Source organism: Lontra canadensis, unplaced genomic scaffold, assembly GCF_010015895.1.
Source record: "Lontra canadensis isolate GAN:19392208 unplaced genomic scaffold, GSC_riverotter_1.0 scaffold41, whole genome shotgun sequence".
NCBI lineage: Eukaryota > Metazoa > Chordata > Mammalia > Carnivora > Mustelidae > Lontra > Lontra canadensis.
The window spans coordinates 4,924,832-4,949,897 of NW_022631035.1; the positions used below are offsets into that span (position 1 = coordinate 4,924,832).

A 25,066-nucleotide genomic window follows, 5' to 3' on the forward strand; every position below is an offset into this window, starting at 1 on the left:
AAATAAATAAAAATTTAAAAAAAAGATTTTATTTATTTGACGAGATCACAAGTAGGCAGAGAAGCAGGCAAAGAGAGATGGGGAAGCAGGCTTCCTGCTTGAGCAGAGAGCCCCATGCGGGGCTCGATCCCAGGACCCTGGGATCACGACCTGAGCCGAAGACAGAGGCTTAACCCACTGAGCCACCCAGCGCCCCTCTTTAATATCATTTAGTATCGAGTCCTTGTTCGTAGTTCCCTCACTCTCTCAAAAATGGCTTCTCACACTTGGTTGGTTCTAATCAGGATCCGAACAAGATTCACACTGCGTTTGGTTAATGGCACAGAATTCCATATGCTTTTGACAATTGGGGCCTCTATCTCTGGCTTGTGGTTTTGGAACCAGTGCTGATAACCATGGGTTTGGGAAAGATTTTGCAAGACCGTTACAATTCAGAAAACAATGAGCTGGACAAGACACTTTGACCGCGGACCCTGGTAGAGCAGTGTGTCACAATAGGGTGGGCACTTGGAGCCGTGGAGGGCTAGCGGGTGTGTAGTCCTTACTGCGTTTAAGTTTCTGAACTTTCTGTTTTTGGGAAAGAATGCCGGTCGTTATTTCAGCCTTTTAAATATTACCCGTATGAACTGGAGGGTTGTTTTTTTGAAGAGCATTTTTAATTGCCTTTTTCCCCCCCATAGGCGCCTTGGTGCTGAATTGGGCAAATCTGTGGTCTATCAAGAGACCAATGGAGGTGAGCGAAAATGGTATCTTACACATCCTTTGTTCTCTGTGTTTACTCAGTACACGTGCATTTAAAAGGCAGATGTTAAGGCGCAACACAAACATTTTTCTCTTTAAGGTCAGGTGTCTGTCCTTACGCTCTGCTTCACTCCTAGTCTTGATTTCTTTCTTTCTTCTCTTTCTTAGTCTCCTTCCCCTTTTCCCAAGATAATGCAAATGTCCTGTCATTTTACAATGAAGAAAGGAGAGATGTAGACCGTGTGTTTTTTCTTCTGTATTGGGCTACACTTGACGAATACCTTTTACATTTACCTGTCTCGTTATGTCAAACGGCATCAAGAGCCATCTGGTACCAGGTAGTAATGACTTATTGGAAAACCATCTTTGAGTTCTTTCATCAGCAAATTTTTCTCTCAAGTCTAAGTCTCTTGTAGACTCTCCTCCTGGGTTGATAACCCATTTTTGCTGCCGTCTGCATTTCTGTGGATAATTGTAACATTAAACGATAATGCTGGAAAGCCCTCTGTCAATGGCCATTGTCCTAGGAATGCTGCATCATCAGTGTCCCCAGTGGGGCCCCGTACTTCAGACTATAATGCCCTACGAAGACAGTTAATATAAAATAATTCGGAGCTATTTTTGCACAGTTGAAAGCGTCGGTTTATGACCCTGTGCTTCCTTTTTTCTATCTAGGGTGGAACTGTCTATGATAAATTACTAAGACTTAATGATGTTCAGGGATCTTAAAAAAGGTATTTGAAAAGGGAAAGGTAATTTAATGGATGGTTCAGTGGAAAGCACTTGCACCCAGGATGTTATAAGTTCCATGCCTGTTATAATTAACCCCCAGATAGCCTTCAGCCAGCTTCCATACTTAGTACCTTTTTTTTTCGTAAGTTTTATTTATTTAAGTAACCCCTACACCCCATACGAGGCTCGAACTCGTGACCCTAAGGTCAAGCATCCCACGCTCCTCTGACTGAGCCAGCCAGGTGCTATACTTAATAACTTTTCACTTGGTGACTAGAATTCACCCTTTATCTCCTGCCAAGACAGGAGACGTTGGTATTTGAAAACCTAAAGGTGGGGGCACCTGGGTGGCTCAGTCCATCGAGTGTCCGACTCTTGGTTCCAGCATCGGTCGGGATCTCAGGGCGGTGAGATTCGCCCTGAGTCTGTGCGCGGGGTCTGCTTGAGACTCTCTCTCCCTCTGCCCCTCCCCCTGCTCGCTCGCTCGCTCGCTCTCGCTCTCTCTCTCTCTCAAATCTTTAAAAACAAAAAACCCCTAAAGGTGAATGCAGATAGGTGAGCTGGTCTGTTTAGCAATAACGATCTTAATTTATGGTGATGGCGTTTGGGAATCCTGAAAATAAGCACTAGAGGAGGAGAAAATGGTTTAATGAAAACCCTTTTCAGGATGCCTGGGTGGCTCGGTCACTTAAGCCTCCCACTCGTGGTTTTGGCTCAGGTCATGCTCTCAGGGTCCTGGGGTTGAGCCCTCCCTCAGGCTCCCTACTCAGCTGCGGGTCTGCTTGAGATTCTCTCTCTCCTCTCCCCCCACACACGTGCTCTCTCTCTCTCACTCTCTCTCTGAAATAAATAATCTTTAAAACCTCTTTTTAAAAAAATGCGGACCTTTTTTTCCATCCTTCCATCACTGCCCTGGGCCTCTTCTCCCTTCCTCCCCCTGCTCCTCTGTCCCTCTCCTGCTGTTGCAGGAGTTTGCCAACACCCCTGCCTGCCTCGATTTTCAGTCTCCCTAGGCCGTTCTACTCACCTCCACCAAGGTGTTCCCAAAACGTCAGTGTTTTTGACTTGCGCTGCCGAAATCCTGCAGGCTAGGGTCTGGTCTCCTCCGCGTTCACGCAGGGCTTTGGGATCCGAGCTGTGCCCACTCACTGCGCATCATCCATCCTATCTCATATGTGTCCGTGACTCCCGATTACGCCTTTAGTCTGTGGCTCTGCGCACAGTCCACAGTCTAGCTTGCAATGAGGCCATTGTTCCCAGCCCTATGACTCTCTCTCCTGGTCTTTTTCTTTTTTTAAAGATTTATTTAATAGAGAGTACGTGAGAGTGTACAGAAGTGGAGTGAGGGGCAGAAGGAGAGAATCCTCAAGCAGACCCCCCCCACAACCGCCCCCACAACCCAAGCCGGAAGCCCGATGCAGTGCTCTATCCCCGGACCCATGGGATCACCACCTGAGCTGACACCAACAAGAGTCAGACCTCGAACCATTTGGGCCACCCAGGCGCCCCTATTTTTTTTTTTTTTTCAAGTAGTCTACGCCCAACACTGGGCTTGAACTCTCGATCCTGAAATCAAGAGCTCCCTGCTCTCTTGACCGAGCCCGCCAGGCTCCCCATCTCCTTGGTTTTTTCCTGGCACATTGGCTTGAACAGTCTGCCGGCCCTCGGCCTTGTGTTGTCTCTCCCGGATCCATCTTCATCCGCTTGACCCACATCCTCCACTTCGGGACCCCAAGGACAGGGCCTGACACAGAGGAGGCCTTGGCATCTGTTGAAAGAAAGATGTTAACCGTTGACCTCTTTATTTGCTGTAGACTTTCCCCCAAGCCTCTCATCTTTATTTTGGTGATGGATTTTCCTTTTTGAACCTTGAGATGTTCTGTGGACCTGTTGGCGTTACTTTTGCCTGTTGGTGTATTTTTGGCTTATTTTCCCTTTAGCGTCACATTTTCTGTATATGTACTTGCCATTGTGATCTATTCAGAGTTCATTTTGGCACACTAGGCGGAATGTTGGTTTACTGTCCTCTCTACTCCCTCCAAACGCTGCCTGATTATTGTATCATGAAGTGCTTTTCTTAAACTATAGAACTTCCGTATTTTTCAGAAACAAGAGTGGAAATAAAAGAATCGGTTCGTGGCCAAGATATTTTCATTATACAGACAATACCCAGGTAAGAGTTACCACTACTTCATGTCTCCCTTTTCCTCTAAAAATCTGAGTGACGTAATTCACTGTGTTATCACATAATCAACGATCGAGTTTTCTTTCACTGTAAATGTGTTTGCTTGTTAAACTGAATGCTTCCCCAAATCCAGTTGTAGGCTTTTAAAAATTTTTTTCTTAAAGATTTTGTTTATTTGACAGAGATCACAAGTAGGCAGAGAGGCAGGCAGAGAGAGAGGGGGAAGCAGGCTCCCCGCGAGCAGAGAGCCCGATGCGGGGCTTGATCCCAGGACCCTGAGATCATGACTTGAGCCAAAGGCAGAGGCTTAACCCACTGAGCCACCCAGGCGCCCCCAGCTGTAGGCTTTTGACGTTCCCGCCCTGTTTGTCACGCTGTCCTTTGGATCTTCCTCTCCAAGCCTAAGCCACTTGAGGGGAAACACACCTTCCTTACCAGTCCATGCGCCCTGAACCTAGTCCATGCCTGCTCCGCTCTGCTAAAAAGCTTTCTTGTTAGATGCAATGCTATTCTGTACCCAAGAAGACAGTTTTTGCACTGTGTGTGTGTATATGTACGTATGTATGTATTTTTTATTATGTTAGTTAGCCAGCATCTCATACATCATTAGCTTTTGACCGCACTGTATTTTTTTTGCCCAATCACCCATTTCTAGCTGTCCCTATAGGAGATAGCATGCGCCACCCCTTCCCTTAGGGGATATCCTAGCCTACCTGAGGGTGACCTTCCATGTGGGATTATCTCCTCTCATCCCCTCCCAGAGAACTGGGGTAGTTAGGCTATGTGTGTCTTTGAAAAATGCAGACCTTCACGTCTCTGTTAATTCCAATTCCTGAGACCGAGTCAGTGGTAAGAATGGCACTGACCGCCAGCAGTGTGCGCCCACTTACACGACCGTCTTTATCCTTAAAGCACCTTGGGCTTGGAAGCTGTTTGGAGCCTCAGTGACAATGTGACTTGTAAGAAATGTCTATTTGGGGGAAGCTGGCTGGCTCAGGAGAGCATATGCAGCTCTTGATCTCAGGGTTGTGGGGCGAGCCCCACTTTGGGTGTGGAGACTACTTAAAATAAAAAGAAGTAATTAAAAAATAAAAAAAAAGAAAGAGATCTCTATTTGGTCTTCCTTTCCTGATGCTGAGCTCCCAAAACCCTTGGAATTTCCTAAGTGATAAGAGCAGTATAGGGTGTCTTCTGTTATTTAACAACCCCCCTCTGAACCACACCTGAGGTGGTTTTTGGAAAGCCCCTAGATAACCGCGAGGTGGGGGCTGGTTGCCCGGGGAACCAGCCAGCGGGTTCGTGTTGGAACTTTCAGCCCGCCCTCCCCCCTTCTCCCGGAGGGGGTGTTGTGGGGGGTGGGGGGTGTGAATCAGCCATCAGTAGCCTATACAGAGCTGCCCCCGGCAACAACCTGCAGGCCCGTTTGTGTTAGCGGAGTTCAGAGATCCGAGATCCATAGGAAGATTCCAAGAAACGGAATAAGGGTCCTGCCTTTGTAGCATTGGTGGGTGCGTGCAGTGTTGATCGCCGTCTAGGCCTCCAGCAGTTTGGGTTGGACGCTGGTGCCCCCTTCTTGCCTAGTGCTTTGTTCGATGTTGCACCTTGGAAATGAGGGGAAAATCTGCAGGTCTTGCCTGGGAGTAAAATGCGAGTAGTGAGGGCACTGGGACACCCCTGAGGCTGCCCTCTGGCGTGCTGCTTATCACCCTGGCTTTTGTCCTTGGGGAGGGGTGAGGCTGCGTCGTCCTCACTCCTGTTGCTGTGGCTGGGCTGTGGGGTTCACCGTCTGGATCCCCTCAGAGCTCGCGGCTTCTTTCTTGCAACCACTCCAGTCAAGGTAAATTTTTAGTTGTTGAGGGTGGAATTTAATTATTTGGAAATGGCCCAAAGCCATCCTGAAGGAAGCGATTATGTCACATGAGTGACATGTGTGATACTTAGCAAGGGAAATAAAATGGACACAAAGCTTCCCAAGTGTTTCTTGAAGGGCCGTTTCCCTGTTTATGTTACGTGCTCTGGTGTGTTGATGTCACGCAAGAGGGGTCACCAAAAGCACATTTACAACTTATTTGCTGCAGATGATTAAAGCTTGGGGTTGGGGATGGGGGAAATCCTACCCCATCACGGCGTCGTCATGGCTTCCATCTGTGGTGTTGGCTCCGTTCAGCTGATGTCTGCAGACCATGTCTGTTCCCTTACATTTGTCGTTGTCTATCGAAAATGACAGAGCAGTAAGGGTCGAATTTAATATAGGATGTGCTTACCTTAGGAGAAAGAAAAACCGGTCAGTTGGTAAACAGTTAAGATTGTCCTACTTAGATACAAAGGCTACAAGAAGTCGCCCGGATGTAGTTGGAACAGTCTTAGGGAACAGATAAACAAAGCAGAGGCCGCCTGCCAACTTCTTTTCACCCCGCTGGCCCGCAGATTAACCACCTGGTGTCCAGTTTGTCTAGTGACGGGCAGTGAACAGGGAAAGCCAGTGTGACAAAGCTTCTTTTGTCACCTTCCTGACCAAAGGGGTGGGGTGTGGGAGATTTTCCTTAGCCTTGGCTGGAGGATGTTGAATCCCTTGGCATAGGTCATTAGGAAGAGGAAAAAGTAGAAAATGAAACCTCATGGCAGAAGTTAGTAATTAATGGAAGGAGAGTTATGCTGAAATCAAGGTCCTTCCGAAATCGTTCATCTTGTTACGTTGACATCTTACTGTCTGGGCCCACGTCAGGGTGAGCTGTGGAAGCTTCAGTGTAGCCTTTGGTTGTGTGTAAACGCTGTCACAAAGCCAGCTAACAGCCCACCGCCTGGACAGATACCCAGATTCCCTTCTTTCCAGAATCTGCTCAGCTCACTTCAACTCTAAATAAATTGTTGCATTGAGATCTGACGGAGGAAACTATGGCCAGTGCCGTACTCCACACGCTATCACACCAGTGGAAGGTTAAGAAAGCTCTGATTGTATGTCTAGCATTGTCACACAGTCTGCATGCAGAAGAGGACTTTTACTGTGGTGTATGTGATGCCTGGTTTCAGTCTAGATGGGGACTCCTGAGTTCTTTACACACCGACCTCCCAAGTACTGTGCGATCTTCCAGCTGAACATTCAGAACCCACAGGACATCAGTTTAGGTGATGTGATGGGGGAAAGGGCGCTCTCCCCTCTGTGGGATCAAGTGTGAAAGCCTTTGGAGGGGGAACATTGAGTCAGATGTGCTCTTTGGGACAAAGGATTACCACAAGGGTGGTCCAGTATGGGTCTCTGGCATTTTCTTGAGATGTGGTCAGCCTTGTTTGCCATTTTGTCTCCACCACCTAACACAGTGCCTGGTTCATGTTGCGCAATATTTGTTGAATGTATGAATGGATTAAAATCGACCAAGTATAAAGAGTTCTTGGGGCGCCTGCGTGGCTCAGTCGGTTGAGCGTCTGCCTTTAGCTCAGGTCATGATCCCAGGGTCCTGCGATCGAGCCCCGCATCGGGCTCCCTGCTCCGTGGGAAGCCTGCTTCTCCCTCTCCCACTCCCCCTGCTTGTGTTCCCTCTCTCGCCATGTGTCTCTCTGTCAAATAAATAAATAAAATCTTAAAAAAAAAATTCCTAAGCACCTTGAAAGTGTTTGATAAGTGTCTTGTCGTGATTTTACCTAAAGATTGTGTGTCCTCTAACCTTTCGATGCCAAACTTGGGACATTTTTCTTTTTTTTTTTAAGATTTTATTTATTTATTTGACAGAGATCACAGGTAGGCAGAGAGGCAGGCAGAGAGAGAGAGAGAGAGGAGGAAGCAGGCTTCCACTGAGCAGAGAGCCCGATGCGGGGCTCGATCCCAGGACTCTGGGATCATGACCCGAGCCGAAGGCAGAGGCTTTAACCCACAGATCCACCCAGGTGAAACTTGGGACGTTATTAATTTGGGAGTGTGAGGAGGAAAAATCCTCCAGCTTATTTCAGAGGAAGGAAACAACTGGAAAAGAGTGTAACCTGTCAGCAATCCGCAAGGAATCTCGTCGTTTTCTTAAAGTCAAGTCCTGAATCAATTATATCTACCCTCTGGGAGAAATGCTTGTGTGACAGAAGCCTGAAATAGTTACAAAAACCCAAATGACAAAGGTGAGGTTGGGAGTTCTCTAAGTTGAATGTGGACAAGGCAAACACTGTCAGAGGACAGGGATGGCTTTGCTCTTCTCAGTCCCGGCTGCGCTCAGGATGGCACACTCGGAGAGCGCGGCAGGCAGACTGGAAGAGACCGGGAGGAAATGGTCTCTCTGTCCTTCGGGCTAAAAAGCGGTCTCATGACGAGTGTTTCTTGTAACTACTTCCACACTGCCAGGTCTCTGCTATGTTCATGGCAAGCTTTCCATTTTGCTCTCCATGTGGGCAGCCTCGCTGCTCTAGGGACGATTCCAGAATGGACCGCTGAGAGTCTGCTCCTCACACAGATACAAACAAAGACATGGGAAATGATCCTGCTTCCCCCAGGTGAAGGAGATACACTCCTGGCCCAAAAGAGGGGGATGTTCCCAGGACTTGGATAATCAAGGCAGGAGTGAGAACAGGCTAGAGAGGAAAGTTGGAGCATTGGAAGAGTTTCCTGAAGGACTTTAAGACCCTCACCATTTTTTTTCTTTCTTTGGAGGGTAGTAGAGAGTGGTCTGAATTGGGTTCTGAGCGCCACCCCCCCCACCTTCCCGGGAGGGGCAGGGTACCTCACCGCAGCCATTGAACTCTCTTCACTGGCTGTGTGAGTCCGTTCAAGGTCAGGCTAAGGAGGCATCTGCCAGGCCCATCCTTAGGGGCTGGGGTCCACTGAGTCTCCTACCCAGTCTGCCCTCAGGAGCAAAGAGCCGCCTTCTCTGAAAACCCACCTCCCGGAAACTCTTGGAGGTGGCCTCTGTTAGGGCCACTTTTGTCTCTAGTCTCACACCTCCCCAGGCCACATGGGGTAGAGTGACACAAGGCACTCAGCTCGTGGCCCGACCAATGACCTTCCCTCTGCCCTAAGGTTCTCGCCCCCCTCCTTTTTTAAGATTTTATTTATTTATTTGACAGACAGAGATCACAAGTAGGCAGAGAGGCAGGCAGAGAGAGAGGGAGGAGTCAGGCTCCCCGATGAGCAGAGAGCCCGATGCAGGGCTCGATCCCAAGACTCTGGGATCATGACCTGAGCCAAAGGCAGAGGCTTAACCCACTAAGCTACCCAGGTGCCCCGGTTCTCGCCCTTTTTAAGGGGACTGTAGGCTCCATCACCCTTGGCAAAGGGTAGCAATCCACATTCAATAAAACTGGAAGTAGCCTTGGGGCGCCTGGGTGGCTCAGTGGGTTAAGCCTCTGCCTTCGGCTCAGGTCATGATCCCAGGGTCCTGGGATTGAGTCCTTATTGGGCTCTCTGTTCAGTGTGGAGCCTGCTTCCTCCCCTCTCTCTCTGCCTGCCTCTCTGCCTACTCGTGATCTCTCTCTGTCAAATAAATAAAATCTTTAAAAAAAAAAACACAAAAAACTGGAAGTAGCCTTTCCTTTGACTGTCTTCCAGATTCGTATTTTGTTCTTTGTCTCTCTGGGTCATCTTTGTCGGGCATCTGTGTATCTTGAGAAAAAGGGATGAGGAGAGTTTTTGAAAACTTAGTTCCAGGACTTCCCTGTCCTCCCGCCTCCCCTCTGCCCCGTGAAGAACGAAGAGAAAAATCAATCCTTTCTGGCCCTGGCGCTCAGCAGGGCAGTGGGTTTCCCTTGGCGTTCACAGGGAGCGAGGGGCTGGCCTGAGCCGACGGTCCCTGGGACAGTGCCGCAGGCATTGGCTCACTCTGGCCAGCCACTGACGTCTGCTTCCCGTGCCACCCGGGTGACATGTCACTGACAGAGGATCCAGGCAGAGGTGAGTGTGGCTCGCTGGGCTGTGGCCGTAACCGCTGGTGGAAACCACAGCTCAAAGGAAGAGCTAATAAGCTTTTCCCCTGGTTTTTGAGGTGCCATCATTGGCTCGTGCGGTGACAGAAACACCTGTGATGCCCATCTTGACAGCCCAGGTTAAAAGGCGACGTTTCAGTCTTTTTTAGGGGTTAAAAAAATGGACCTGACCCCAAATACAAATTTTTACCGTTTCAGAGACGTGAACACAGCTGTGATGGAGCTTCTGATCATGGCATACGCACTGAAGACCGCCTGTGCCAGGAACATTATCGGGGTCATCCCGTACTTCCCCTACAGCAAGCAGAGCAAGATGAGGAAGCGGGGCTCCATCGTGTGCAAGCTGCTGGCGTCCATGCTGGCGAAGGCAGGTGCGTGTGCACAAGGGCCCCTGGGCTCCCGCCCTGTCATCAGGTCTGTTTCTGCATGAGATTAGTCCCTCCCTCAGAGAGCTAATTTGGGGCCTCTGTTTTCTTTAAGTGCTGTTCACTAATTCCTTTCTTCCGGTTTCCTTCTGGTAGTCCTGGTTAGGGATGTGTGAGCGGAGGTATAAACTCTTATGTTTTCCTTTCCTCTTTGTCTTACTCGACAGTGACGTTGTCTCTGCTCTAATCCTGGACTTCTCCATCCTTCTGTCCCACCTCATCTTCTCATGAACACTTTAGCTGTGATCCTGGTGTCCGTGTGGGATCTTTTGAGCGTCAGGATACAGTTACGTGTTGGCCTTGGTTATTAGCTAGATTCTGCTTATGTACATAAGATGAAAACTGGGTTTTTCTTTTACTGCTTCTCCGGTTTATATAATCCTCCTTCCCCCCACTCTCTGGCCGTCTTTCTGTACAGCAGCTCATTCTCATCGCTTTTATTCTGTGTTCGTAGTGGTCATGTATTTTCTGGCCTGTCTGAATCCAATTGGTAACACTTGATAGCAGTTGGGATTTTATTTGCCGGGTGGGTTTACTTAAAAACTTGAATATATGTTCAAGTCCTGAGAAACATTTGGATTCTGTTCTCTCTAAAACTATGATACGTGGTGTTTGGGGAGAAACGGGTAGTACTGGTTCTTTGCTCTAGAAGGTTTGCAGTGACCTTTGTCCATTTGCGATATTTTTATGTGTGTCCTTTTTTTTTTTTTTTGTTCACGACTGTTTATAAGAGTGTGTCTTTATTGTTGTTAGATAAGAATACTTCTTGACTCATTCTTTTATGACATTTAGAAATTGTTCCAAACCCTTCCATAGGGAGTTTTCTCCTAATACGCGAATTACTTTGCTTTTGGATTCTTACTCCTTCTGCTCTAGCCACGGGCCTTTAACATGTCTTTCTAGATTCTTTAATCAAGGCCTTACTATTTTTTATACCCATTACTTCTTCTGTGGTTATTAATTCCATATACGTATTTTTGCTTCTGCCTGATTTTTCTTAATTTTCAGGACCTAGCTAGTTATGACAGTAGGGGAGAGCCCTTGTTTCTCTGCCTGAGCTCTCTGTCCATGTGGAAGATTATAAGCTCTTTTACCTGAGATTCGACCACATTCTTAAATTCATTAAATATCGTTAAGGTTACAAACGAAGTCTGTAACTAACGTGCTTATTCACAATACATTCCCTGCGTTCCGTCTTCGGTTAGGGACCAGGAGTGGGCGTCTAATTTGTGTCCACTGTAGCCATTAACTTGTAGGGGTGAACTTTGTAATTTTTTGTTTTAAAATTTCAGGTTTAACTCACATTATCACTATGGATCTTCATCAAAAGGAAATACAAGGCTTTTTCAGCTTTCCCGTGGACAACCTTAGAGCCTCACCTTTCCTGCTTCAGTATATCCAGGAAGAAGTGAGGAGCCACCAGCAAACACCCCATTGTCCTCAAAAGAGACCCTATGTAGTTTTTCTCTGGTATCAGATTTCAGTATTGAAAGGCACATCCGATGACCTTCCCCTTGAGTCGCAATGCCTGAGGCAGCCAGACAGGGTCAGCATGTAGGTGTGGAGGAGCGAATTTTTTAACGCCATTAAAAATGGATTTTCTTCCAAGTATCTTTAGCAATTTGCTTCTGTTTTCTGAAATGAAGGTGTTAAGAAGTAATTATTTTTTTTATCTTCTTGAAGTAGCCATACTGTGGCAATGATGTAAATTGTTAAGTGTTAAATTTTGAACGTGTCCATGAAACTCTAGCGTTATTTGCTAGTACGGATCATTGTTATGAGAGGAAGAAGGGTCCTACCGGCACCCGGGTGTTCCTTTGTGATAACTTCTCAGTATTTTCTTATTTTCCCTTCAAATCTAGATTCCAAATTACAGGAATGCAGTCATTGTAGCTAAGTCTCCTGATGCTGCCAAAAGGTAAGTAAGTTGGACATTCAAAAAAGGCCTCTCAGTGCTTCGCTGGTCAAAATGAGCTGTTTTGGAACTCAGGGTCTGTTGTCACATGGCCTGGAAAAGCTCATTGGCTCGGGCTTCCCCCACGTTGTTGTCCTGTCCCCCCCCAGGGCTATATCGCCAGTCCCCGAACAATACAGGGCGGTCCCTGCGTTACTTGGTTTTCCTGTGCGAGAAAAGGAAGTTCTTCCTTCGCATTCTCAGGAAAAGGAAAGCAGAGGGCTATGGAGTGTTTTCCAGGCAGTGGTTTTCAAGAGACCTTTTTGAACAAAGTTCCATCTTCTAGAGATGTGTGTTACAAGATTGGGCAAAGGGTAGAACGGAAATGGTCTAGAATCAGATGCTGGCCCGCGTCTCAACTCCGGTGACTCCTATGCCTCTCGAGACGTTTATAGTCTGGTCGGGGCCTCGTCTTCGGATTTGTCTAAATCATTGTGTGTCCCTAAACGTTTGAATGATGTTTTCATTTGATGATTAATAGTGATGAGCTAGTGACACCTGTGAATTTCCCTGTTTGTTGTTGGCTTTCTCGTAGGGCCCAGTCATACGCTGAGAGACTGCGTCTGGGGTTGGCTGTGATCCACGGAGAGGCTCAGTGCACAGAGCTGGACATGGACGACGGTCGCCATTCTCCCCCGATGGTCAAAAATGCTACTGTCCATCCGGGTCTGGAGTTGCCGTGTAAGATGAGCTCTATGTTTTTATTTCACTTGTAAGTTGAAGAAGGTCTTGAGTGATATGAATGGCTAGGAGTTAATACGTAATGGAGGTATGCTATTTTGGTTATTTTTTTTAATTTATTTTAATTTTTTAAAGATTTTTATTTTTTAATTAAAAAATTTTTTTTATTAAGATTTTGTATATTTATTAGAGAGAGAGATAGAGCACTGAGCTAATAGGAGAGGGAGAAGCAAGTTCCCCTTGAGCAAGGAGCCTGACACGGGACTCGATCCCAGGACTCTGGGATCATGACTTGAGCTGAAAGCAGACACTTACCAACTAAGCTACTTAGCGCCTCTACAGATTTTTATTTTTAAGTAATCTCTACACCCAGCATGGGCTTGAACTTAGAGTCCTGAGATCAGGCGTCCCACGCCCTTCCGACTGAGCCAGCCAGGCGCCCCATCTTGGTATTCTTAGATAATTGAATGGTGTGACATTGATTTCCCCTTTTGTAAGAGGAGATGTTTTACCTTCACAGACTGTGTAAGGACAGTTGAACTAATCTGGGTGGCACTTAGCATTCAGAGAGTATGAAATAATTTTAGCTTCAGTGAAAAAGTTGTAAGTGTGAAATCTTAAGCTTTTATATGTTGGTAAGGTGGGCGATAGCAACCATTGATTATATACCAGGCTTTGGTGATTCGGGTAACTTTTAGCACTTATCTTAGTAATACAACCTTTTGACCTGATAACTGACTAGGGTTTTTTTTGTTTGTTTGTTTGTTTTAAGATTTTATTTATTTATTTGAGAGAGAGAAAGGGTGGTGGGGAGGAGAAGCAGATGCCCTGCTGAGCCGGGACACACACACACACACACACCACATACCACACACACCACACACGCACGCACGCACACACACACCCTGACATTGGGCTGGATCCTGGGACGCTGGGATCAGGATCTGAGCCAAAGGCAGATGCTTAAAGGACTGAACCCCCGAGACGCCCCCTGACTAAGTTGTTACTAATTCAGCACTGTGGAGGCTTTTTATTTCCATGGGTTTTGAGTTGTAATAACTGGCATTCTATACCAGAAGATAATGGTATCTTTTTCAGAGGAAGGAGATTATTTCTTTTTAAAGTCTGTATCTATTTGCCATAACTCAGAAGCATACAGAGATTATTAATAAGATGGGAGAACACCAGAATGGTTATACCGCAGATGGATTACTTCAGACAGGCTCCTAAGGTGTAAACATTCTAATTTTTTACCCTATCAAATTCCCATCACTTTGTTTTCAACTCTGGAGGTTTTTATATAAGAGAAACAAGTAATAAACCCCTTTAATTTAAATTTTTGGTGTTGCCGCATTTTATTTTATTTGAGGATTTCATAACTAAAGTTCTCGAATGGGCAATATATTCCCATATTTCAAAAATGTAAAAAGTACAAAATTCTTACAAAATTTTAAAAGTTTAAAAAACTTTCCTACCCCACCTAAGCTTTTCTCTCCCCCCAGCCCCCACCTGCCACAGCTACTCTGATTCCCAGGGCAGTCAGTGCCTTTGTAACCGTTTAAGATTTTTTTTTTTAATTTGACACAGAGAGGTCACAAGTAGGCAGAGAGGCAGGCAGAGAGAGGAAGGGAAGCAGGCTCCCCGCTGAGCAGAGAGTCCGATGCGGGGCTTGATCCCAGGGCTCTGAGACCATGACCTGAGCCGAAGGCAGAGGCTTAACCCACTGAGCCACCCAGGCGCCCCTTTTGTAACCATTTAGAGGCTCTGTGCATATATGCAAGCCAGTGACATGTTTCTGTTTCTCTCATTTTCACAGAGCGGTAGTATATTAAACCACATTGTGCTACCCCTTGCTTTTCTCATCCAAGAGCTCCTTCCCCGCCAGTCTGTACAGATCACTGGGTCTTTCATAGTTTCCTAAGTGTTCCATTTTATGGATAGACAGTAATTTTCTCAATTGGTCCCCTGTCGACAAACATTTAGTTTCTCCAGTCTTCGGCTATGAAAAAGCACCAATAATAATAAACATCTTTTGTTGTGTCCAGGGTTCTTCTAAGCTCTTCAGTAGGTCTTTGGACTTGGTGTGGAGACACACAATCTTGTAGGTACTTGCGTTACCCCTCATTCTGCCAGGGAGGCAACTGAGACCCAGCCGGGAGCAGGTGAAGCTGGGGTTTGGAACGAAGCTTTTCATTTTGAACAAATTGCAGTCTCAGAGAAAAGGTGAAAGAATAGGACAGAATTCCTCTTGACTCTTCAGAGGCCCCAGACTTAACATTTATGTTCATATTCTTTTCTTTTGAACCATTTGAGATGAGCTGTGGACATAATGTCCTGATTCCTAAATGCTTCAGTAAATATTTCAAAAAACAGATACTCTCTTACATAACCACAGTGTAATGATCAGACTCCGGAAACTGACACTGTTACAGTACTATTACCTAACCTGCAGACCTTATTCCTGTTTGTGGTCCCACTGTGTCCTTTAGCGGAAAATCATTTCTTTCTGACCCGGAACCCAGTAAGGATCACACACTGAGCTCAGCTGACCGTTCTCTTTAGTCTCATTTAGTTTGGAACGACTTCTCTGTTCTCGATCTCTTATGACCTTGATACTTTTTTTTTTTTAAGATATTTATTTATTTATTTATTTGACAGAGATCACAAGTAGGCAGAGAGACAGGCAGAGAGAGAGGGGAAGGCAGGCTCGCTGCTGAGCAGAATGCCCAATGCGGGGCTCGATCCCAGGACCCTGAGATCATGACCTGAGCCGAAGGCAGAGGCTTAAACCACTGAGCCACCCAGGTGCCCCTGACCTGGATACTTTGAAGAGTATAGGGGAGTTGTTCTACAAATATCCCTTATTGAGGCGTGTTTGTTTCTTCATATTAGGTTGAATCAGTTACGACTACGACTGTGACCGACTGGTGATGTTTCCAGTTCCCCTTCTTCCCTGTTCATCCATTCTTACCGGAGCGGAGTCATACAATCTTAATTTTTCAGGGCGTTCTCGTTCTTGGCTACTGTTTATCGCAAAGTTCAAATTGTCTTAGACTTGGCCAAAGGGAGCCCCTTCAGGCCCCTCCCTGTGTTCTTCTGACGTGTTCCTAGCATTTTTTGATACTTCCTTACTTCCTGGTACCACTAGATGTTCCACGTTTATCTTGCTCTTCCTTAGCCCTGGAATCAGTCATTCCGGCGAGCAGCCCCAGCTCCTTTAGCGGAAAGTGATATTCACCACCGAGACTCGGCCCCGGAGTGTGCACTCGGCCACCACACGTTACTCCCTGTGACTAACCTCGACTCAGGTTCTTCCGTAAGTGACTCAGTGAACTTTTTTAAAAGATAAAGACCAAGAAATAAAATCACTGGGTCAAAGGTAATTTTGATAGATAATTGGCAGATTAATGTAATACTTTATAAGGTGGTGTGCAGCTGTGTGTTCCCTTGGGGACACGTTGGTGTGTTTACAACTTGCACAGTTGCCATAGGTCATTCTCTGATTCCTTCTTACAGATTTGACCAAGGGAATGCTTTAAAAAAAATACTAGTTTTGTGTAATGGTACTTTCCAAATTAAATATGCTTTATATTTATATGTCAGTTCTGCTTCCAGTATTTTTTAATAGTTTACTTCATAATAATGAGGATGAAGGGCGCCCGGGTGGCTCCATCGGTTAAGCATCTACCTTCCCCTTAGGTCATGATCCCGGAGTCCTGGGATCCAGTCCTGCATCGGAGTCCCTGCTTCTCCTCCTCTCTCTGCCCCTCCCCCTGCTTGTCTGCATGCGAACGCGCTCTCTCTCAAATACGTAAATAAAATCTCCCAAAAAACAGTGAAGAGGATGACGAGTTACCTCGGTGGCTCAGTACCGACTCTGAGTTTTGGCTCAGGTCATGATCTCAAGGTCATGGGATCAAGCTCCAGGTTGGGCTCCCAGCTCAGCCCAGGGTCCGCTTGAGAATCTCTCTCCCTCTGCCCCTCCCCCTGCTTGCCCGCACGCATGCGCACTCTCTACCTCTTACTCTCAAAATCAATGAAAGAGTAATGGGGATGAAGACACTGCCCTGCTGGGGCAGGATCAAAGTATTCGCTCTCAGAATCTGCATTTTGTAGAAAGACGAACTCTTTTATCTTCCTGGAACCCGTTCTTTCAGAGCAGCAGGAGTTCTCAACCGGAATGGTTTTGCCCCAGCTCCTGGCGGATATTTCACAAGGTGCGAAGGAAGGCCTTTCTGGTCCGGCCACCGGGCAGAGGCCGGGTTGCACCAGTGTCTAGTGAGCAGACGCTGGAGAAGCTGGGGGACACCGCCCCAGTGTACCGCGTAGTCATCTAGTCCAGAATGTCAGTAGTGCCACAGCTGAGAAACCCTGCTTCAGAGTAATTTTTTTTTTAAAGATTTTATGTATTTATTTGACAGACAGAGATCACAAGCAGGCAGAGAGGCAGGCAGAGAGAGAGGGGGAAGCAGGGTCCCCGCTGAGCAGAGAGCCCGATGTGGGACTCGATCCCAGGACCCCGAGATCATGACGCCAGCCCAAGGCAGAGGCTTAACCCACTGAGCCACCCAGGCACCCCCAGAATAATTTATTAAAAGCGAAGTTGTATGAAGTCTTCTGTTCTAGAAGATAAAATCAATTCCATCCTGATGGCAAGGGCATCTAATGAACTTGAAAGGATTATGTGTCAGTGGTTCTCTGAACACTGCTCTGTGCTTGGCACAGTGGTGAAAATGAAGAGTTTGGATCGAAAAAAGGAGAGAAAGTCACCTTTTTGGGCTTGATTTCTCTGGCTTGTTAATTTTATAAGTGAAGATGTGGTTTTCACCACTAAAGTAAAAACAGACGTTAGCTCCTCTGGAGCATCCTTAAATGTACGTTTTGACTTGCTTGAGTGTGGGCAGAGTCAGGAGTTTGAAAATAACTGCAGTTCCAGTCCTCCCAGAGACTTGATTTTATTCTCTTTTTAACGTCAGTCTGTTAGTAAAGTTCGACCTTCAATTGAACTACAAATAGATCAAAATCAATGGATAAGGAATGATTAATTCCTTTTGGTCCTCTCCTGTCCTGTATTCTACCAGAGGAAGGTTTGTTGATTGACTCTGGGTAGAGAGTAAAAGAGCGTGCGTAAAACTTACGATGCGTGTGAATGCAGCATTCTTTTATGTGGAAAATGCTGGGAAACCCAGAAGATATTTTCCTACTTCAAGATTTGAGGTTATTTGATAAATTGACATTTCCACTATAATAAGTTAATATGGTTTGTGATTTCTGGCCATAAGTAATAGTGCACAATTCATTTTATTCTTAAACAGATTGGTTTTTGTTTGAGAAAATGAAGAAAGGGAACAGAACCTTAAATATTGGGTAGTTTTAGCACCCTTTATCCTTAATCTCCAGTATGTTCTTTACTTCTACTGAAAATTTTGAATTTTCAGTGTTTTCTTTTGGGGGGCAACTATTAGAAAATTGGGGACTTTTTTTTTTAAGCCTGTGAGGTACTGTTCATTTCCCTTGATCCTATTAATAAAGCCTGGGTTTTTTTTGTTTTTTTTTTTTTTAAGTAGCTACCAAATTGTATGTTCAGTTTTATCCAGATCCTAAAACCGGTAATGAGCAGAGAAGGAACATACCGGGAGAGATGCTTGCATTTTATTTTTATTTTTTTATTTTTTTTAAGATTTTATTTATTTATTTGACAGACAGAGATCACGAGTAGGCAGAGAAGCAGGCAGAGAGAGAGGAGGAAGCAGGCTCCCGGCCGAGCAGAGAGCCTGATGTGGGGCTCGATCCCAGAACCCCGAGATCATGACCTGAGCCGAAGGCAGAGGCTTTAATCCACTGAACCACCCAGGCGCCCCAAGATGCTTGCTTTTTAAAAGCCTTTTAAGCCTCTATCCTAGCCAGACCTGTGTTTTTACATTCCAAACTAATAGAAGCTTTTTGGGAGAAGCAGAGTTACAGAAAAGTAAACAAGAGCACTAGTGGCATGTTTCCCTCATCAAACTACAGCTGAATGTTTATTGGTCTTCGATGAGGGATACTGGCTTGCAATCTTTTTCTCTTTTTACAGAGGAGAATGGTCAAGGAAAGGGAGGAGCCCCATCTCTTTGAGAAGTGGGTAGGTCAACACAGCCATCTACCCACATGGTTTAATTAATTAATACTTTAAAAGATTTTATTTATTTGAAAGAGACCGCAAGTGGCAGAGGGGGGCACAGAGGGAGAGAAGGAAAAGCAGACTTCCTGCTGAGCAGGAAACTGGACTCGGGGGCTCAGTTCTAGGACCCTGGGATCATGACCTGACCCGAAGGCAGACGCTTAACTGGCTGAGCCACCCAGGTGCCTCCCACATGGCTTAATTTAAGATAGAATTTAGGGAAGCCATTTCCTAATGCTGGTGTATCTTCTCCCTCTTTTAGGTGATATTTATATGCAGAGGTTTTTGACTGCCCAGGTTCAAAAAATTGCCCTTGTTTCGGGGATGGGAAATCAGGAAGCGTTGAGTAAAATTTATCAGTTACATAGCGGTGGATTTCAGCTTGGCTGGTGTGCCGTATGGGGAAAGGCACACCTGTTCTTAGAGATTCACAGAGCCCGTAGCTAGGACTAACACAGTTTGTTTGCGGATAGTTGCTAACCTCAAGAGTTATTCTGAGTTTTATTCTTATGTCCCTCTCCCACTACTGGTTTACTATTTCAGAATAATAAAAAGCTTTAAAAGTAGACTACATAGCCTGTTCTTCTGAAATACCCTCTCTCTCTCTCTGTTTGCTGAATTTTTTTTTTTAAGATTTTATTTATTTATTTGACAGAGAGAGATCACAGGTAGGCAGAGAGAGGGAGAAGCAGGCTCCCCGCTGAGCAGAGAGCCCGATGCGGAACTCGATCCCAGGATTCCGGGATCATGACCTGAGCCGAAAGCAGAGGCTTAACCCACTGAGCCACCCAGGCGCCCCAGTTTGCTGAATTTTTGAGGGTGAATTCTTACTTCACTCCTCTATCCTGGAGAGAGGTTTGTACACAGATGGGTCTTTTCCAAGTATAAACTGGGTAGCGAGATAGGAAGCCTGTACTTTAAGGACCAGTCAAATCACGAAGAAATGGGGGTGCCTGGGTGGCTCAGTTGGTTAAGTGTCTGCCTTCCACTGAGGTCATGATCTGAGGGTCCTGGGATCGAGCCCTGGTGCTGGGGCTCCCTGCTTAGCGGGGAGTCTGCTTCTCCCTCTTCCTCTGCCCGCCCTTCCATGGGCATGTGTGTGCGAGGGCTCTTTCTCTCTCCCTCTCTCAAATAAGTAAGTAAAATCTTCTAAAAAAAAATCAGGAAGACATGATGGAGTCATAGTTACTGTCTTCAGGTCCCTAATTTTCAGGAAACCGATGATGTCAGTCATGTAGTCACGTGCTAATAAGGTTACATTGTCCAAATAAAGTCACTTTGGAAGACAATGAAGTAAAGCTGGCCGTCAGCCAGGCAGCCTTTACCTGTCTGGTTTCCTACAGAGTGGCATTTAGTTTACATTTCTCTATCAGTCTCAGCGGGCGTTGGGCTGTCGGGGTGCTGCTTCTGTGGGCGGTGAGACCCTCCTCGCTCTTCCGCTGGTTTTGGACCTGCGCTTTCCAGAGGCCGGTGGCTCGTATCTGTTTACATGTGGCTCTTAGGCTCTTGAAGCGGGGCTAGTCTCAGCTGAGAACTGCTGTCTCTGAAATGCACCCCAAGTATTGAAGACTTAGTATGGAAAAAAAAAAAAGGTAAAATATCTCATAAATTTGCATATCAGTTACGTACTGAAATATCTCGGGTATACCGGCTAAAATAAAATCTATTAATTTCACTCATTTCTCTTTAATTTTTTTTTTTTTTTAAAGATTTTATTTTTGGGGCACCTGGGTGGCTCAGTCGGTTGAACATCTGCCTTCAGCTCAGGTGATGATCCCAGGCTCCTTGCTCAGCGGGGAGCCTGCGTCTGCCTCGGCCTGCCACTCCTCCCCCAGCTTGTGCTCTCTCTCTCTCTGACAAATAAATAAACCACTGCTGTAGACAGTCTGTTTCTGAGAAGCCCCAGGTTCATTTTGGAGAATCCCCCGTCCCCCTTTCATTTATTTATTTATTTTTGGTGGCAGCAAAAAAGGTTTATTGAGCGTTAGCAAAGTGATCGTACAGGGGCGCCTGGGTGGCTCAGGGGGTTAAGCCTCTGCCTTCAGCTCAGGTCATGGTCTCAGGGTCCTGGGATCATTCCCCCGCATTGGGCTTTCTGCTCAGTGGGGAGCCTGGTTCACCCCTCTCTCTCTGCCTACCTCTCTGCCTACTTGTGATCTCTCTCCGTGTCAAGTGGGTAGATAGAATCTTTAAAAAAAAAAAAAAATGATCGTACAAAGCTCCCGAGCAGCTAGGGGACCCAAGAGGGTTGCCCTTTGTTTTGCTTTTTAATAATGTTCTTTTTCTCACCACTTCCAGGGAATAGGGTTGCAATTATATTTATTCAGTGACATGTGACTAACTGGGGCCTTGTGGTTTGTTTTGTTTTGCTAGTGATGATGGCCAAAGAGAAGCCACCGATAACTGTAGTTGGAGATGTTGGCGGGCGCATCGCGATCATAGTGGTATGGTCATGTCGTCCTTCGTGTGCACAGCTGACCCTGCTGCCTCTTCATAGGTTGTCCTCTTTGGGATTATGTTTCTAGTAAAGCTGATGGAATTAAATGGATCCATCTATCCTTTCTCACCCGAACTCCTTCAGGACTGGTAGAAATCTTTATGTAGTTGAACAGGGGTTACTTTAACCTACAGATGGAAAAAAAAAGTGCAGGATCTCCTGTAAGAAAATTCATCCCCAATAAATAACCTTTATCTGAAGGGGTCTGGGTTTCATCAGAGCCATTGATCTACTCAACCTTCAGCTTTAGGGCCACAAGAGGAACCAAAGATGAGCGGTTCCGTTTTCACTAGTGAGAACAAGTGTCTTTTCTTTGCATTTCAGCATGAGCTGTTTGCTCCCAGCCCTAAGTGCCTTTGCTGGGCCTGATTACAATGGCTTGCTTTATTTCTGTGTTCTTGTCATCTCACTTTGTCTTGAAAAAAAGTAAATGGGACACCAGCTATGTCGGATGAATCAGAAATGTGGGACAGGATGATAAGCCTTGGCAGCTGGGAACTCTAGCTCCGCGTGTCACACGTGGCCGTCAGGCTTTGCTGTTCTTTGTACTGACAGCCACGCAAAGTGTGGTCCACACGGCTGTTGCCACTGCCTGATGTTCCGTCTTGGGTCCAAGCAGGTGGCTCTGATTTCCAGTTGGAGATGTCCAGAAACGAGGGGCAGAGAAGAGCAGAGAAGTATGTGTTTTAGAGACGGGGGGTAGCACTTTAACACCACCTCTGGTGTCTCCCCAGGATGACATTATTGACGATGTGGAAAGTTTTGTTGCTGCTGCGGAGATCCTGAAAGAGAGAGGTGCTTACAAGATCTACGTCATGGCCACTCACGGCATCCTATCAGCGGAGGCCCCCCGCCTCATCGAGGAGTCCTCCATTGACGAGGTCTGTCTGCACTTACTGGGCCTAGAATTTGCTGCTCTCTTTTCTGTGAATTGTAAAATGACCCCATCACTGTTGCCTAACCCCCTCTCTGGAGGACCTCGGAAGTAGCCTTGGTGGCTAGCAGGGTGTTGCGATAAATGTGTAGTTAGGAACAAATGCCTCTTTCCATAAAGGCTCAGCTTATTTACTTGGATGTGGTTCATACTTCAGTGTAGTTTGGTGCTGTGGGAGCGTTCCTCTCACAACTTGGATTCATCCAGTTTTGCACAGTGCCGGGGCTCACCCTACCGTTTCTGCCCAAGTAGAACATGACCTTCATACTCATGTTTTGAACCATGTAACCTTTCTCTTGTATAAAGTCCGTCAAGTTTAGTTTGTAAAAACTGTACTCGGTGGAATAAGGTTTTGTAGTTTGGAACTTGGGCTGTGGGAACTAAAGCTGGGACAGACTTTTCTGGGTGGCCGTCTTGGGAACACATCAGTAACAGTGTTTATCTTCTGTCTCTGCAATGACTAGGTCGTGGTGACGAACACGGTCCCTCACGAGGTGCAGAAGCTGCAGTGTCCCAAGATAAAGACCGTGGATATCAGTCTGATTCTCTCTGAAGCGATTCGGAGAATCCACAATGGGGAGTCCATGGCGTACCTTTTCCGAAACATCACCGTGGATGACTAGCTGTCGCCGTTGCCTTGACCGCGGAACTCCTGAGGAAAACGTGTGGAGAGCCGTGCCATCAACTTACGTACACAGTGTTTCCTCTCGAGGGAGGCATGGAAGTAGCCTGAAGTCAGATAGTCTGTCTCACCCAGTTGGGTAGGTAGGAGCCATTAAGATAGTCAAGGGGAAGACAGAGCTAATGGATAAACGGCCTTAAATGTCTGCCATCACCATCCTGGTCCTTAAACAAAAGTTAGTTTTCTGAAAAGAATTCCCAAATTTTGTTGATACTGAAAAGGAGTTAAGGGCAGATGGTCCGAGCTCTTTAATATTGGGCTATTTCCACTGCAGGGAAATGTGTGTCAACGTTGAACTTGGTTAGGGAAGCTGAGTGCCCTGGTACTGTTTCCAGGCTAGTTGTCCTCTCCCCAGTCAGCCTCACGTACATCTTTTGTAGAAAACCCTGTTTTTCTTTGAGAAGCTGCCGTGCCTACAGCCACCGAACAACAAAGCCTTTGTGGCATTACCCCAGCGAGGAGGTCAGATTAGAGAGTAGCCCCCTATCTCTGGATCCCTGCGAAGCTCTACAATGGCAAATAAAAGAGTTTGTTGTCTTGCAAGTCTGTTGGCTACGTTGCAGAACCGCCCGCTCTCCTGCCTTCACGGTGGCTGACTGCTGTCCAGACAGTGCAGGAGACAACGGGTACAAAATAAAGGGTAGTCCAGGTCCGGGGCTGGTCCTAAACCCCGGACAGGAGTCTCCACCGGTACATTCCATCCCCTTCCTAAGCATCGAAATCAAATCCTGGTTGGGATAATGGATTTAGAAATCTAAATTTTTTTTTTTTTAAAGATTTTATCTATTTATTTGACAGAGATCACAAGTAGGTGGGGGCGGGGGAAGCAGGCTCCCTGCTGACCAGAGAGCCTGATGCGGGGCTTGATCCCAGGACCCTGAGATCACGACCTGAGCCGAAAGCAGAGGCCCTAACCCTACTGAGCCACCCAGGCGCCCCATAAATATAAATTAAAGAAAAAAAAAAGAACAAATCATACTTTTCTTGTGTGATAGAAGACAGTGTGGATAGCATTTCTCAGGACTGCTCATGGTCTTCCTACCCAGCAATTAAAATTACTCTGTATTGTAACACATCTGTCAGGGAGGTCTTTTAGACCTTCATCCTGCTCTGGGCAGGACTGAATGTAATGGGAAGGACAGTCTGTCGGGCAATGAGCTGGAATTGGTTCTGTTCCTGAGGGATAGTAAAGGACAATCCGCTTCTTTGTACAATTGTCTTTCTCTGCAGGGACATTTCCTTGACATTTTTATCCCTTTCCTAATGACTTGAAAAGTTCCCAAGCCACAATCAAGACTTCAAGCACGTTAGCTTTTTCAAGCACACAAGTTGCCTTCTGTTAATAGTCCAAGTAGGGGAATTTGGAGCAAGAACTCAATTATCAGATAGCAGCATGGTGGGGGAGGCGGAGCTGTGGACTGTTACTCAGGAGACCTGGTTCTTATTTGTAAGACCCTGCAGATGACTAGTCCTTTCTGGGTCTCATCAGATCTAAAGAGGGAGGTTTGGAACTGACAGCTGAGGGAGATCTTTTCAACTCCAAAATTCCATTTATACATCCAGTTGATGTTTATTTTCCTGTGTCTTTAAGAACAGAGGTGTTTGTACTTACTTCATAGAATATATTTCCTGGGATTAGAATTAGAATATATTCATATACAGCCCTTCCATGGGCATTTAGTGGGTCCTAACCTGTGTCTGGCATGATGCCAAGTCTCAGGGATCTGCAGATGAAATCATGAGGACTCAGGGTGCCGAGATTCTGGCCAGTGGTATCAGGGGTAACATCCTTCTGGAAAGTCACAGCTTAGAATCGAGAAGCTCACGTTCCACACCCTCTAGGACAGGGGAAGCCCCATCACAAGGCTTTAATTTGGTGACCCAGACTTCTGTTTTATAGGGTGAAAACATAAGTGCACAAAGCTGCTAACAATTTGTTCTTTTGATGGTTTCAGGAAGCGGGAGGCCCCCACTGAGTGTCAGGTGCTGGGGCTGTGACGGTGAAAAAGAATCCTTAGGTGTTAACCTTCCTGTAGGTTCTAGACTGGTATTTAACTCCACTCCCAGGCAACACCTGGGGACGAGGGTTGTGAAGGGTTTCAGTTACATTTTACCATCTCAGACTAAAAATTTGAATTTGAGAAGTAGTTAAAATAGGAGTCCATGGTACAGACTTG

At 46.2% G+C, this 25,066-nt stretch overlaps 1 protein-coding gene across 1 annotated transcript; it reads left to right on the forward strand.

Moving 5' to 3' along the window:
• The first annotated feature begins 632 nt into the window (after positions 1-632).
• PRPSAP1 (phosphoribosyl pyrophosphate synthetase associated protein 1) lies at positions 633-23,432 on the forward strand. Its single transcript, XM_032870545.1, has 9 exons — positions 633-733; positions 3,580-3,646; positions 9,755-9,927; positions 11,274-11,389; positions 11,844-11,899; positions 12,471-12,616; positions 21,150-21,220; positions 22,008-22,154; positions 22,672-23,432. Exons 3-9 carry the CDS (start codon positions 9,774-9,776, stop codon positions 22,828-22,830), a joined length of 849 nt encoding a protein of 282 aa, XP_032726436.1. The 5' UTR covers positions 633-733; positions 3,580-3,646; positions 9,755-9,773; the 3' UTR covers positions 22,831-23,432.
• The last annotated feature ends 1,634 nt before the right edge of the window (positions 23,433-25,066 follow it).

Coding starts and splice junctions, on each gene's coding strand:
- PRPSAP1 (XM_032870545.1), top strand. CDS start 9,774: ATGGAGCTTCTGATCATGGCATACGCACTGAAGACCGCCTGTGCCAGG. Junction 11,390..11,843: donor TTCAGTATATCCAGGAAGAA/GTGAGGAGCCAC, acceptor CTTCAAATCTAG/ATTCCAAATTACAGGAATGC. Junction 12,617..21,149: donor TCCGGGTCTGGAGTTGCCGT/GTAAGATGAGCT, acceptor TTGTTTTGCTAG/TGATGATGGCCAAAGAGAAG.